The sequence below is a fragment of the Microtus oregoni genome, unplaced genomic scaffold, assembly GCF_018167655.1.
Source record: "Microtus oregoni isolate MIOR12 unplaced genomic scaffold, Mior012 000050F_015, whole genome shotgun sequence".
Lineage (NCBI taxonomy): Eukaryota > Metazoa > Chordata > Mammalia > Rodentia > Cricetidae > Microtus > Microtus oregoni.
In genome coordinates, this window is record NW_024543239.1 from 11,328 (window position 1) to 25,782 (window position 14,455).

Genomic DNA, 14,455 nt, shown 5'->3' on the forward strand with positions numbered 1-14,455 from the left:
AAGCATTTTTCTCAGTTTACACTTTAAAGTACTTTCCTTCCTGGATACGAAATTTGAAACACCACAGGAAAGCACATGTACTACCATAAGGAAATCTGTGTCTGTCGCTGGGCTGATTCCTACCCCTAAGGCACAGGGCTGTCTGCAGGGAAATCTCCTGAGAGTGAGCAATCTGAGTACAGTCCAAGCCACCATTTTCTATACGCCTTGCTGTATGTGGTGGTGAGGAAGTTGCCTTCCCATTTAGGGGATGGTAATCTTTAAAATGTCTGGGCCAGGGGCGTACATTGCTGTGCCTCATATCCGGGGAAAGAGGATGGCTTCCCATGCCAGAACTAAGCTGAAACTTTACAACAGTGAATGGAATGATAATAGTCCTGCTAACTACTTTGTGTGTTTAGTGCAGAGTCTCAGAGAAGCCCAGCCCAGCCTGGGACTCTTGCCCTTCCTCCCTCAGCCTTCAGAGTGCTGCTGGTCTTCCAAGCTTAGCACACTGCCACAGCTCAAGTATTCATTTTAATGTAAACACATTCTTAATGCTACTGTTTTCTTCTCGGCCCAGTAACATTTTCATTCCATTTCTACATGTATATGGTTGAATTCCCAAGAAATAAGTAATTTTATCATTGATTTCCCTGCAAAAATTTATTTTATAATGATCCACATCTCTTGAAAAACCATGAATTCTAAGATTGCTATTTTAGGAAATTTAGCATTGACGAGATATTTTAGGTTTTTGCTTGGTTTTCATTGTTAGTTAGGGCCTCTCTATGCTATTCAGGCTGTTCTGAAACTTTTTAGCACTAATGATCGATCGTGTAACCCCAGTGTTCAAATAGCTGGAAGTGCACGCATTTGCCACCTAACGCTGATGAAAACTGTTCTCAATACTGCCTGGCATTTGACCATTTTTCTTCATTGTTTCACAACAATTATTTTAATTTGTACATAATTTTAAAATGTACATAACTTAATAATAATTACGTTGTGTATATTCCTATGTGTATGTACACATGAATTCCTGTGCCTCCAAAGGTCAGGAGAGGTCATACCTTCCTGGAGCTGAGGTATGGTCCTTCAAGGATGTTGGAAATGGATGCTGGAAACTACCTTGGATCCTCAGCAACAATAGAATGCACTCTGAACCACTGAGTCATCTCCCCTGCCAGACTGTAGACTGTTAGATTCCGTTAGCCTTTATAATGTTCATATTTTAAATTCCACTGTGTTTTCCCCTTGGTCAATGACCTGGAGTTGATGCTTCTTTTTTTTTCTTGTTTAGATTTTAGTTATACTTTTAATTATGTCTGTCTGTCTGTCTGTGGTATGCACATGATTGGCAGAGGCATTGACTCCTGATGGGGCTAGAGTTAAAGGCAGTTGTGAGCTATCTGCCATGGGGGCTGGGAGCCATACTCTCATAAACAGTAATGACTCTCTTGTCTCTTTCCTCCTCCCTCTACGCCTTGAGTGCTGGTATTACAGGTGAGGGTGAACATGCCCAGAGGGTCAAAGAACACAGAGCAATTTCCATTCTAGGCAATCATTCTGCCACGAGAGCTATGTCGCCAGTCCCCATACTGTGGCTTTTTAAATTCACCAGTGATTTCTTTTCATGGTATAGCATTCTCATTGAACAGCTACCAGAGAAATCAAGAATATAGCTGGGAATGTGTGCACAGCCAGGGGAGCAATAGCAGTGTCTAGGGACCACTTTTAAAAATCCCCAAATGAGCTCCCACCACATTTGTGAAGAGCTTGGGACAGGGCCGTCAGATGCTGGGCAGATCTAAGTGCTGTAGCATCCTCGAGTCCAGCCTCTGGCAAGGACATCCTGTTCCCGAGAGCAAGTCTCCTGCCAGCAAACCTACCTTACATGCCCAGCTTCCCAAAGGTCAGCAACAAGGGACTAGAGGCTGTTGTTGTACTGTCTGTGGATGTGTGTGCACAGCCAACGACCCAGACCCTGCAGAAGAATCACAAAACAGGAAAAAGGTTGGTCAAAGAATCAGACACATCCTTAAGCTCAGTGCTGAAGACATAAAAAAAGAAAATTTGGAAATATAGCATAGTGTGTGGAAATAGAAATGACGGAGAAAGAAGAACAGGATTTCCCTTGCACGGAGATGTGAGTGTATGTGTCCTGATGTGGGGCTGTGCCTCCCTAGGAGTATGGGGACAATGATGAAGGGATCCCAGAGATATCTGAGAAGCCGGATTCTGTGTTTGGATGTCTGTACAGCAATGGTTCTCAGCCTTCCTATGCTGTGACGTGACTCTTTTTTTTTTTAAATATTTATTTATTATGTATACAATATTCTGTCTGTGTGTATGCCTGAAGGCCAGAAGAGGGCGCCAGACCTCTTTACAGATGGTTGTGAGCCACCATGTGGTTGCTGGGAATTGAACTCAGGACCTTTGAAAGAGCAGGCAATGCTCTTAACCACTGAGCCATCTCTCCAGCCCCCTGTGACATGACTCTTAATACAGTCCCTCATGCGTGGTGATCCCAACCAGAAAATTATTTCTGTTGCTTCATCATCGCTGTAAAGTTGTTACAGGTAAGAATCACAATGGAAATAGTTTTGGAGATAGACGTTTGCTGAAGGGGTCAAGTCACAGGTTGAACCACTTTTCTAGAGTCAGAGAGATGTGGGACCTTCCTAGCCCCAGCAACTTTGGTTCCCTGAGCCAGGATGTCCTGGACCCATTCTCCAAACACAGGCTGGGAATTTCTGTGAGGAGAAAACAGAGTGAGACCCTCTGCTCTGAGCTGTGCTTCCCACTCTGTGAATTGAGAGCATCACACTGCTCATGTGCTAATTTGGGGGTCTTTAGTGATAATACCTGCTTTAAATACCAGTCACAAGTTCCTGCATATGTGACAGACTAATGTTGATATATGCAATTGGAATTACAGGCTGGCCTTGAACTCAGACATCCAACTGCCTCTGTCTTGTGAATGTTTGCTCCGTGCCCAGCTGTCAAAAATACGCATTTCTAAAGGCAGTCTTCTTCTGGAGAAAGAATAGGGACAAGCAGTTGCTACAGAATTTAGAGACTGATTTCACTTCAACTCTGCCTAAAACCTACTCACTTCCTTCATCTATAAACCTACCAAGAGCAGTACATGCTGTAGAACAGCCATTTTCAAAAATACACTGAATTTTGTGTTCACTTTTTATGAGACAAATGTTAGATTCTTATTCTTTTGGAAATTATGCTACAGTTAGCTGTACTTAGAAAACTTTACATCTGAAAATTATTCATCAGCAACTCGTTATCAAATTGTTAAGTTTTAATGACTAGATTGGGTATTCAAACTATCCTGTGTCAATACACGTGGAATAACTGATGTCAGTAAATGGAAGCACCGTGTCTCCATGTGGTCAGACAAATCCAGAGATGTTAGAGCAACGTCTCCACAAGGAAAATGCACAGCGCATCCAGGTGCTATCTGCCCTCTCCCAGACAAGGCTGCACAGGGCAGCTCTCCTGCTGATCACTGCAGCATGGCTTCATCCCTCTTTCATACCTCCATCCCTCCCCTGTCTTCGGAACCATCTCCACTGTCTCCACACACTACCTCATCCCGCCCTCCCCAGGCCTTTCTCTGTGCAGTGCCAAGTCACCTTCTACCAAAAGGAAACATATCATGACAATTCCATAACTCACCTTCCACACAGATCATATAATCCAAATGTCATACACAGCTGACAATGACAACATTTTCCTTTCTGTCCTATCCCCAAGCAGTGTCCACGTTGTCTTCAAGGTTCTGGCAACTAGCCTTGTTCTCTGCTCTTAGATCCACTGTTCTCCATGGAAGCAAGCACGCCCACAACTTGGTTTGTGCACGGTCTTGCTTCTATTTGCCATTCAGGACTCAGATCACATGCTAACTTCTGAAACCTTTGGGGGTAACATCACATACGACAATCCCCATCACAACTATTTCCTGTCCCCTTTATGATCTTTAAAGCGCCAATAATACACGGAATTGCTGTGATTACTGATTTCTTCTGCTTACTGACAGTTTGCCTATCTAACACGATATACAAGGACCCGTGCTAGTCTACACAGTGCAGGAACAAGGTGTTCACTAAAGAGGCCACTATGTGAATATCTGGATAAACGTACACGAAGGAATTGATTTGTCTATTTGATATGCCATGCAACACAGTGGTATTTAAGGCAGTAACAAGAGAACATGGCATGGACTTAAGCAGTCTGTGACTTCATATCCTGGAAGACAGAATATCAAACACACTAGCAATACGTTTTAACATGGACAGCCATCAGAAAGAAGTGGCTATGCCACACTCACTTCCTAGGGTTTGAATCAGTGTCTGCTGTGGACCCAGATATCTACCATTTTAATAAGCATGATTCAGTGTCTGTTGTGGATCCAGATTTCTACCATCTTAATAAGCAATCCCTCCAAATGTGATGCAGTCATGCATGGCCCATTCGGGGAAATGGTCTGATGGGGATTGCTTCCATTTCAGTCCTGGTCATTTAAAGGGACCCCTACAGGGTTCAGTCATCTGGGGAGTCTATGAATGCCAGTGTTTCACAGTGTGCTGCTCTTTGCTGCGACCTGCTCAACAGGATGTGTTCCTACAAGGCATCACAGACCAGCTGCTGGTCACACAGATGGGAAGAGAAAAGGAAATGACTCACCTGGTGAGTCCCACATGATCTTGTCACTCTACTGTACTGAATATAAGGATGGAGTAGTCTGTCTGCATCCAGTCAAGTCAAAGATGTGCAGTGACATCTTCCTCTTCTTTGTTCATTTCACAGACCCTTTATACACAGCCATGTACACATCACACACACACACACACACACACACACACACACTCACATTGGTGGCAATGATGACTCACATACTGGAAACAAGGGCTCATGTCAGCTTCTTGTCAACATTCTGCGTGTTCTCTCTGCAGGTCTGCTGTTCTTCTCATAGAAGAGACCTGACATTGATAGACAGAGGACACAAAGTATCACTGACAAGAAGCATTTGCTTTTGGCTTTCTTCCCAGGGGTGGTCAGATAATCCAGAATTCTAGACAGATAACAAATGAAGAGCAGGTCCACTTGAATGTACTCCCACGGGCATGTTATGGGATAATTTAAGCATCACAGTATATAATGATGACAAAGGAGTACTCCTTTAAGAAATGGGTGCTTCTTAGTAGACACAAACGCATGAGTAAATCCATTAATAAACAAAAGATAAAAGGGAAACTTTACTCAAAGACAAGCAATGCTTGTATACTAGTAACTGCACAGGGAAGTAGGTATCAGAGCAACACTTAGCAGGCGTCATGGTTATAATAAACATGGAAAGAACCATACATAAAACACCCCCTCTGTACAAGTCCACAGCAACACTGCTAAAATCTGCATGACTGGATGGGAAAACAAGAGGGAAAACACACGAGTACTAACCTTTTCCTTTTTGTGTTGGGGAAAATAATATTAGATATTTTGAAAATAATTACCTAAGTATTCTTCATAATACAAACCTTTCTGGAGTTACACATACATACCTAACTCTTCACATGTATCCCCTTCTTTCTCTCCACCGTGATCTCAGCACCTCCCTGATGGAGCTAGCTGGGAGGTAAAGGACTATCTCTATGATTCCAAAGATGCCATTGGGGCAAACCTTTGACCTGTGGCTGCCTTAGAAATTTTCCCCCAAACTGGGTGTTGGACATTTGTTTCTGTTCTCATAATTCACTTGCAACTTCAAAGTACTGAATTTTAAACACAGCAAATATATGTTAGCATCAAAGACATTTTCATCATAGAGAATGTAATTAAATATTTTAACCTAAAAGATTCATCAATAACTCTGTCTAAATTTAACACAGACAGCTGACCACAGTGAAATGAATGTGTGGAAGCTGTAATTTAAAATCCCTGTCACTGGAGATAGCATCAGGAAATATGAAATAATTAGGAAAACTCTGCCCACTTCTCTGTAGTGCCTAGACACTGAATGGGACAACTCATTGCTGAGAGTAAAGATGTATAGATTCATCGACTGTGGCGATATTTTGTTTCTTCCATGACAATAAAGCTTGCCTGAGAATCAGTGTGTGCAGATAGCCACTAGTTAGCCACAGAAGACAGGCAGTGTTGTCACTCACCTTTCCCAACACTTAAGAAACAGAACTCTGTGAGTTCAAGGCCATCCTGGGCTACATTAGATTGATCCAGTCTAAAAGAGAAACAGAGTCAGGCAGTGGTGACTCACATCTTTCATCAAAGTGCTTTGGTGTCACACACCTTTAATCCCAGCACGAGGGAGATGGAGAATGAAAGGAATGTGGCTGGGAAAAGAGAGGAATATAAGGTGGGAGGAGATAGGAGATCCAGGCAGTCAGTCTGAGGTCTTGTAGAGACAGGATGCTCCATTTGGTCTGAGGATTTTGTCGAGGAAAGAACTAGTGTCTGGCTGCTCTGCTGTTCTGATCTTATAGCTCCAACCACTTAATATCTGACTCCAGATTTTATTATTAAGACCAATTAGAACTCACGCTACAATCACCTTCATGCAATGGAAGATACAGGTGTCTGTTCTCCTCATACAGTCCTATAGATCCAGTGCAATACCAACAGAACTCTAACAGACTTTTCATAAACTAATGGGCTTAATCTGAAACTCACAGTGAATATGAAAAACCCCAGCTTGAAACAACCTTATAAAGGAACAAACTTGGAGGATGAACACATGATTTCCAGACTCCTTATAAACATAGAGAAATGTAGACAGTGTGCCTGATTGGAAATGACAATAAGACAGAAAAGAATATGAAGGGGACAGAAGAGTCACACATGTGTAGGGGACACCTTTAGCAAAGACACAAAGACACTTCAGTGAACAAAACATATGCTCTTCACGAGGTTTTCTGGGACTCTTGGTGGTGGTAGGGAGGTACAGCCCAGCACAGTGACCAGCAGCCTGAGGATAACCCTGTCCCTTTGATGACCTTGACCCTGGTAAAGATGAATCTAGAATGCAGTAAAGAATTTCAGAAACAGCCAGGATGAAGCAAAGGTTGTGAGCTTATTAATCCTGTGGATAGAAGCTCACACAGAATAAGGATGGCTCCTGCATGATGGCCTGAGAGTGGACTGGAGAGAGACTTGAGATTAGGTGTCATTGCAAAGGGTATGTGAGGTGGGCAGGGAGGGAGGTACAGTGGGAGAGGGAGAAATGGGAGGATTTTTATGGCTCTAAAGTTACATTGCTGAAAGAATGTAATTCAAAAAATTTCAAGATTAAATTACATTAAAGCCTATATTCAGGTTTTTAAATTAACTATAAGAATATTTTTACTCTTTAAATGGGTTCTATTTTTCCATTAGGAAAAAATATTCAATAGCTTATTAAAAAGTAAAAAATGAAAATAAAAAGCAATGCTTTTAAATGTGCTTATTCCTTTTAAAATTTCTTTCAGTAAATTAAATTGTAAGGTGATTATGTGACTTAGGCGAGAGAATGTAGTGCTATCATCATCCATCTCAAGGCTATAAGTACTCTGCCCCTAAGTAAGCATAACTGTGTTTTTTATTTTCTGCTTTTGAATGCTTTTCCACAGGGAAGTCTGTGCACCACGTGAGTACCTAAAGCCCACAGAGGGTACCAGACTTTATGAGATCTCTCGGAACTGGAGTTACAGACAGTTGCGAACCATCGGGTAGGTGTTGGGTATCAACCCTGAATCCTCTGGAAGACATCCAGTGATATAAAAGAATGAACCCTATCTTCAGACTCTAGTTTATTTGTTGTTATTTTTAAACATTATTTGGGATGTCTTTATGAATAACTGCATCATATCTGCAGGTAATTTTGGCTCTATCAGTTGAGTTGAGGTTTCTTGAATGTCAAAAAAAAATGTAAAAATGATTACAGGGTGAGGGGCTGTGTGTTCCCTCTCATATCCCCTTCAATGCCCTGTCTTTCTGTCTTATTTTGGGACAAACAGACCTCCCCATGCACAAATATGAATATAGACAAACGTATATCGCAGGATACAAAAGTCAATCTAGAGTGAACAAATGATCTACACAGGACTAGGGAGACATCTCAGAAGTTAAGAGTGCCTTTTGCTATTGCAGAGGACCTGACTTCAGTTTCCAGCACCCAGTTCCAGTCTCTGAGCAACAGTGACAGGAACCCCAATCTTCACCCTTCTTTAGTGAAGAAGGGTTAATATTTTAAATTAAAATGAGTTTTGTGTCCCAAAGATTAAAACAATTGTTTAGTCTGCACCTTAGCTCCAAAGCAAACCAGAATTCAAGCTGCAGAAGCAGTTTAGCATTTGTGCTCCAGGGCAGGTGGGATTTCTGAGTGAGGTGAGCTGGATTCAGCTATCTGGAGCATATCCTGGCACTTATCTCAGCCGGGTCTCCCTGACTCTCTAGAGGCAGTATGACACCCTGCAGAGTGGAGCAGCAGGTTCTGTTATCAGGCACTCCTCTCCTTGGGGCAGGAAAGGCCGGACCAAGGACCTCTCCTCAGTTGCCTCTGGAAGACCTCTGTGGGGCGTCTGCAGCCTCAACATCATCCAGGTCCAGATTTTATTTTCTTTCTGTGAAAAAAGCATAAACATATCATCGACCCCAAATATATATAGGTCGGGTTTTTTCATAATGCATTGTAAGGGCTTTTTCCACCTTGCCCTAGCAAAGGTCAGCTTGGTGTTATCATGTCAGATCCGTTTGCATCAGGATCTGCTTACAACTTTTATGATTTGCTTTGAAGGACCCTTGTTATGCTCCACAATTTTTTTTATTAGCCCTATATGCAGTTCTTCCATTGGAAGAGCCATTTGTAAAATTTAGCATAAAAGGCACGCCCGCAAGGGACCCAAGGAGCTAGTGGCAGCGGGGGAGGCCATGTGGACCAAGGCGCTGAGGGCAGCAGGCCTTGGCCCCCCAGGCCCCCCCCCCTGCCGCCGCCATGGGCATCAGCAATATGCGCCCAGGAACCCGCCTGCGGGGAGGATCAAGGCAGAGGGTTCAAAGGCTGGGGAAGTTCTTGGAAGGCGGCCACTTGGGAGATCTGTTCCTTCTCGAGAGTCTAATCCAGCACTGCCCTTGGGAAGGAGCTCCCCAAGGAACCCCCACAACCTCATGCTGGAGGCAAGAGTGGACATGCTCGGCTCCAGTATGATCATCAATGGCCCGGCTGCAGACCTCGGTGCTAAAGAGGCCAGCAGGCCCTCGAAGAAGCAGCCTGGCAGCGTCCAGAAGCCTGGGCCATCCACCCGAGACCGAGCCCCTCAGCATAAAGGACAAGATATCCAAGTGGGAAGGCAAGAAGGAGCCACCTACTCCTGAGCCTGCCAGGCCAACGGAGGGCCAAGAGAACTACTTGCCACCCTGCGGGGTAGAGCGGAGAGGCAGCGAGGTCACCAGAACAAAGAATGGGTTGAGGCTTGAAACAGAGAGCTTGGAAAATGACAGCAGAAGGACAGCAAAGACCACGTGTCAGGACACAGACCGGTGGCCAGGCCTGAGGCAGAGTGATGGGCAGCCGGAGCCCAGCCAGCGCCGAGGTGTCGAGCTGAAGCCCAGTGACTTGCGTTTTCAGAGTGACCACCTCTCCGCGCTCAAACAGGTCAGGAGACTGGAGAAGGCCTTGAAAGATGGCTCTGCTGGTTTGAACCCCCAGTTGCTGGGGACTTGTTATTCCCCACACTGTCTGCCTGACAAAGCAGAAGAGGACCAGCACATTCCCGAGAGTCCTGGAAGTGGGGGTGCTTTTGCAGCTGGCCGCAGGGCCCACCCCTTGGAGGACAAGGAGCCAGGGGCTGAGGCTTCAGAGAAGTGTAAAGGCCAGGAGAGTGTATACCCGGGCTCCAGGCAGTGTCCCCGAAGCCTTTCATCAACCCCCTTCCCAAGCCCCGCAGAACGTTCAAACATGCAGGAGAAGGGGACAAGGACAGCAGTCCTGGGAGCTCAGGCATTGGCTTCAGGAAAGAGAAGAGAAACCTGCCTCCCCTGCCCACTTTACCTCCCCCTCCCCCACCGCTACCCTCCTCCCCGCCTCCTACTTCCGTGAATAGAAGACTGTGGACTGGGAAGCAGAGACCCAGTGCTGACCACAGGAAGTCCTATGAGTTTGAAGACCTACTGCAGTCCTCCTCTGAGAGCAGCAGGGTGGACTGGTACGCACAGACCAAGCTGGGACTCACATGCACTTTATCGGAGAACGTCTACGAAGACATTCTAGATCCACCTATGAAGGAAAATCCGTATGAGGACATCGAGCTACATGGCCGCTGCCTGGGCAAGAAGTGTGTCTTGACTTTCCCTGGATCTCCCACCTCTTCCATCCCGGACACTTTCACCAAGCAATCCTTGTCCAAGTCTGCATTTTTCAGGCAAAATTCAGAGAGAAGAAACTTCAAACTGCTGGACACCCAGAAGCTGAGTCGGGAGGGAGCTGGGTCCCCAGTGAGAGCCAGCCCCCCCCTAAACAGCTAGCAACCCGGATGACACTTTCTTTAACCTCGGAGACCTACAGAATGGCAGGAAGAAGAAAAAGATCCCCAGGCTGGTATTGCGGATCAATGCCTTTTATGAGGCCCGGAGAGGAAAGAAACGGGTGAAGAGGCTATCCCAGTCCACGGAGAGCAACTCAGGAAAAGTGACAGACAAGAACAGCGAGTCTGACAGCGACACCGAGGAGAAGCTGAAAGCCCACAGCCAGCGCCTGGTCAATGTGAAGTCCCGCCTGAAGCAGGCCCCTCGCTACTCCACGCTTGACCGGGATCTCAGCGAGTACCAGTAGAGGCAACTCTTCGAGTACTTTGTGGTCGTGTCTTTGCACAAGAAGCAGGCAGGGGCTGCCTATGTGCCAGAACTCACCCAGCAGTTTCCTCTGAAGTTAGAAAAGTCATTCAAGTTCATAAGGGAGGCTGAGGACCAGCTGAAGGCAATGCCCCAGTTCTGCTTTCCTGACGCCAAGGACTGGGCTTCCATCCAGGAGTTTACCAGTGAAACATTCTCATTTGTCTTAACTGGAGAAGACGGGAGCAGAAGGTTCGGTTATTGCCAAAGATTGCTGCCTGGAGGCAAAGGGAAGAGGCTTCCTGAAGTTTATTGCATTGTGAGCCATCTGGGATGTTTCAGCCTCTTTTCAAAGTTCTTGGATGAGGTGGAAAAGAGAAGAGGCATTTCCCCTGCTCTGGTGCAGCCCCTCATGAGGAGCATCATGGAAGCCCCTTTCCCAGTCCTGGGCAAAATCATCGTTGTCAAGAACTTCCTGCCAAGCTCGGGGACTGTTGTGATTGAGCTGTGTTGGCCCCTGGACTCCCGGCTGGAGCACGTGGATTTTGAGTCTCTGTTCTCCTCCCTCAGCGTCTGGCACCTCATCAGTGATTTTGCCTCCCTGCTCCTGGAAAGGAGGGTCATCTTCATTGCGGACAAACTCAGCACGCTGTCCAAGTGCTGCCATGCCGTGGTGGCGCTCATCTACCCCTTCAGCTGGCAGCACACCTACATCCCAGTGCTGCCACCCGCCACGATTGACATAGTGTGCTCACCCACGCCCTTCCTCATCGGGCTGCTCTCCAGCTCACTGCCGCTGCTCAGGGAGCTGCCACTGGAAGAGGTCCTTGTGGTCGATCTCATCAATGATCGGTTCCTCAGACAGATGGAGGACGAGGATTCCATTCTGCCCCGGAAGCTTCAGGTAGCCCTGGAACACATTCTGGAGCAGAGGAATGACCTGGCCTGTGACTAGGATGGAGGCCCACTGGACTGCGTGCATGGCCCTGAGTTCAGCCCCTTGAATGCGGTGGCGTCTGAAGCCTTTGTCCGATTCTTCGTGGAGATTGTGGGCCACTATTCCTCGTTCCTGACCTCGGACGAGGAGAGGAGCCTGCAGCGAGAGGCCTTCAGAAAAGCTGTCTCCTCCAAGAGCCTGCGCCGCTTCCTGCAGGTCTTCATGGAGACCCAGACTTTCCGTGGCTTCATCCAGGAGCGGGAACTACGCAGGCAGGATGCCAAAGGTCTGTTTGAGGTCCGAGCCCAGGAATACCTCGAAACCTTGCCCAGCGGAGAACACAGCGGAGTCAATAAGTTCCTAAAGGGTCTGGGCAATAAAATGAAGTTTCTCCACAAGTAATAACCCTCATCTTGGTTCAAGGGAAGACCTCCTCCACTGGGACCACACATTTCCAACAGAGGTCTGAGAGGCTGTGGGCTGAAGGCAGTCCCTAGCCCCAGCTCCTCCTAGAACGGGGCCTGCGAGCTGGGCACGTGGCAGGTGCTCAGGACAGCCCTGGAAGGGACCTGCCAACATGCAGCTGTTGTTACTGTGGTCGGTTCTGGGATCTTTATATCTAGGTATTAAAAGAGATTAAAAGAGAAGGAGAAGAAAGGCGTTTGGGTCTTCATTCTGTCTTGCCAGGGCTAAGAAAACTCCCTCCTGCCCTACCTCATCTCTTCTGGGTCAGCTGTTGACAGCTGTGGAGCCAGGAGGAGGGAGGAGATAGGTAGAGTGGCTGCCACCACCCATCCAGGTTCTTGTGGACTGCTCTATGACGCCACCTGGTGGCAGAGACCGTGAGCTTCGCTGTTCTTGACTGGGGTTTTTTGCCCCTTAGAAGGAAGTCCCGTAGACCTGTTCTTGCCCTAATACCACACATAAAAAGAGGAAAACTTGTTAATTGTTAATAAAATATTCTTAGGGTCCTGAAATGGATATCTCCTGTGGCCTAACCGTGACACTTAGACCTCTGCTGTGAACCTATTCCTCATAGCTGACAGACCTTTCAGGCTTCTGTAGTTGGTTCTCTTATTGAGAGGGAAGAGCTGGACAAGGTCACAGTCAGATGACCTGTGTGGGACAGTGGGAGTCTGTGAGTCCTGTGTGTACACAGGAAGGGTCTCAGGCTGGCCTCGGACTACCACCCCAATACTGTGGACACCCAATGGATTGTATGAGAAAGTAACTTCTAGCCCACATGGCCTGGAGTGGGGCGGGAGTAGTGGGAGGGGGTGTGGCTGAGGCGTTGGGGGAAGCCTGAGTGAGAATGTGAGCATGGGGGCTCACACAAGTGCCTCGGTTTAGTTAACTTTCATGATAGCAATGCTCTGTGTATTTTTATACTGCCCCTAAGTGATCACTTTTAGGATTTTGGAATATACAGTCTTTTCTAACTTATTTTCTATTATACTGTTTTACTTAAGAACTCCAAGTGAATGAATAAACAAATATCTTTATCAACATTCCTAGTGAGTGTATAATATTCTATAATATTATGAATGTTTTTGTATTTGATATAAGCATAAAAACAAAAATAAATTTGGGGAAATGTGCTAAAAATTAGCATAAAATCCTTTAAGGGATTTTTTGCTATAACATTAGCAAAATACAGTTGTGTGAATTGTAGCAATGATCTGGGAAAAGATTATTGTTTTTGCCTTTGAATTGAGCAAAGACAATTGTCCAGGAATCAGTCTTAAAATTATCAATGAATCTATTGTTTAGTATAAGAAACACTGATCATAGTCAATATTCTGTCAAACAATTTTTCAGCTTTTATCCTGTCCTTTTGTATCAGACAGGCTACTGTTTTAAATTAAGAGTTTAATATCTTAACTGGCAAAACTGGGAAGGTTTAGCCACAAACAGCATTTTTTTATAAAACTGTTGTAGAATAAGTTTGTACTTAATATACACACTTGCCATAGCTGAATTATAATTAATATACTGTATTTGTTGATTATTGCATACTTTACCTTTTGATTTATATTTTACCTGCTTGAGTATCTGTTAGGCAGCTTGCTTAAGCTTTCTATTGAAAACTGTTTTTTTTGTAAGAATTTTATCTATTGGCTCAAGGTCCCTCATAAGACTATTATAACTAGAGCTTTAACCATTGGACATCCAACCAAAAGTTTGCAAGCTATCCTCCTCTTAAGTTTTAAGTCTGCCTTACAGATAGGAAAATGGAAAAAGGAAGCATTTTAACTAATAATGCTGGCCTCATTAGACACCAACATGTAGAAGAATGAAAATAGATCCATATTCATCTCCATGTACAAAACTTAAGTTTAAATGAGCCAAAGGCCTCAGCATATAAAAATTATGTTGAACCTCACAGAGAAAAAATTTTTTGAAGTACACTTTGCCACATCTCAAACACAGCCTCAGTGGCACAAACATTGTGAGAAACCATAAACTAGATCTCTTGAATTGAGAAACTTTTGTATAACAAGGCTATAGAGTGGGAAAAGATCTTTACTTACCATAAATCCCTTTCAAAAATATATGAAGAACTCAGGAAATTAGTTATTAAAAATTAATCCAATAAGAATATTTGTTACAGACCTAATCTGAAAACTCTCAGACGAACTTAAAAATGAGAGACACCTAAAAAATGTTTAAGCAGAACATCCTTTAGCCCTCAGAGAAATG

General features: G+C 45.1%; 1 protein-coding gene across 1 annotated transcript; it reads left to right on the top strand.

Moving 5' to 3' along the window:
* Positions 1 to 8,761: 8,761 nt before the first annotated feature.
* On the top strand, positions 8,762 to 13,268 carry LOC121436990 (DENN domain-containing protein 2A-like). Its single transcript, XM_041636882.1, is given in 4 exon segments — positions 8,762 to 9,299; positions 9,301 to 9,887; positions 9,890 to 10,503; positions 10,505 to 13,268. Coding segments are annotated over 4 exon segments (3,234 nt in total). The 5' UTR covers positions 8,762 to 8,919; the 3' UTR covers positions 12,158 to 13,268.
* The last annotated feature ends 1,187 nt before the right edge of the window (positions 13,269 to 14,455 follow it).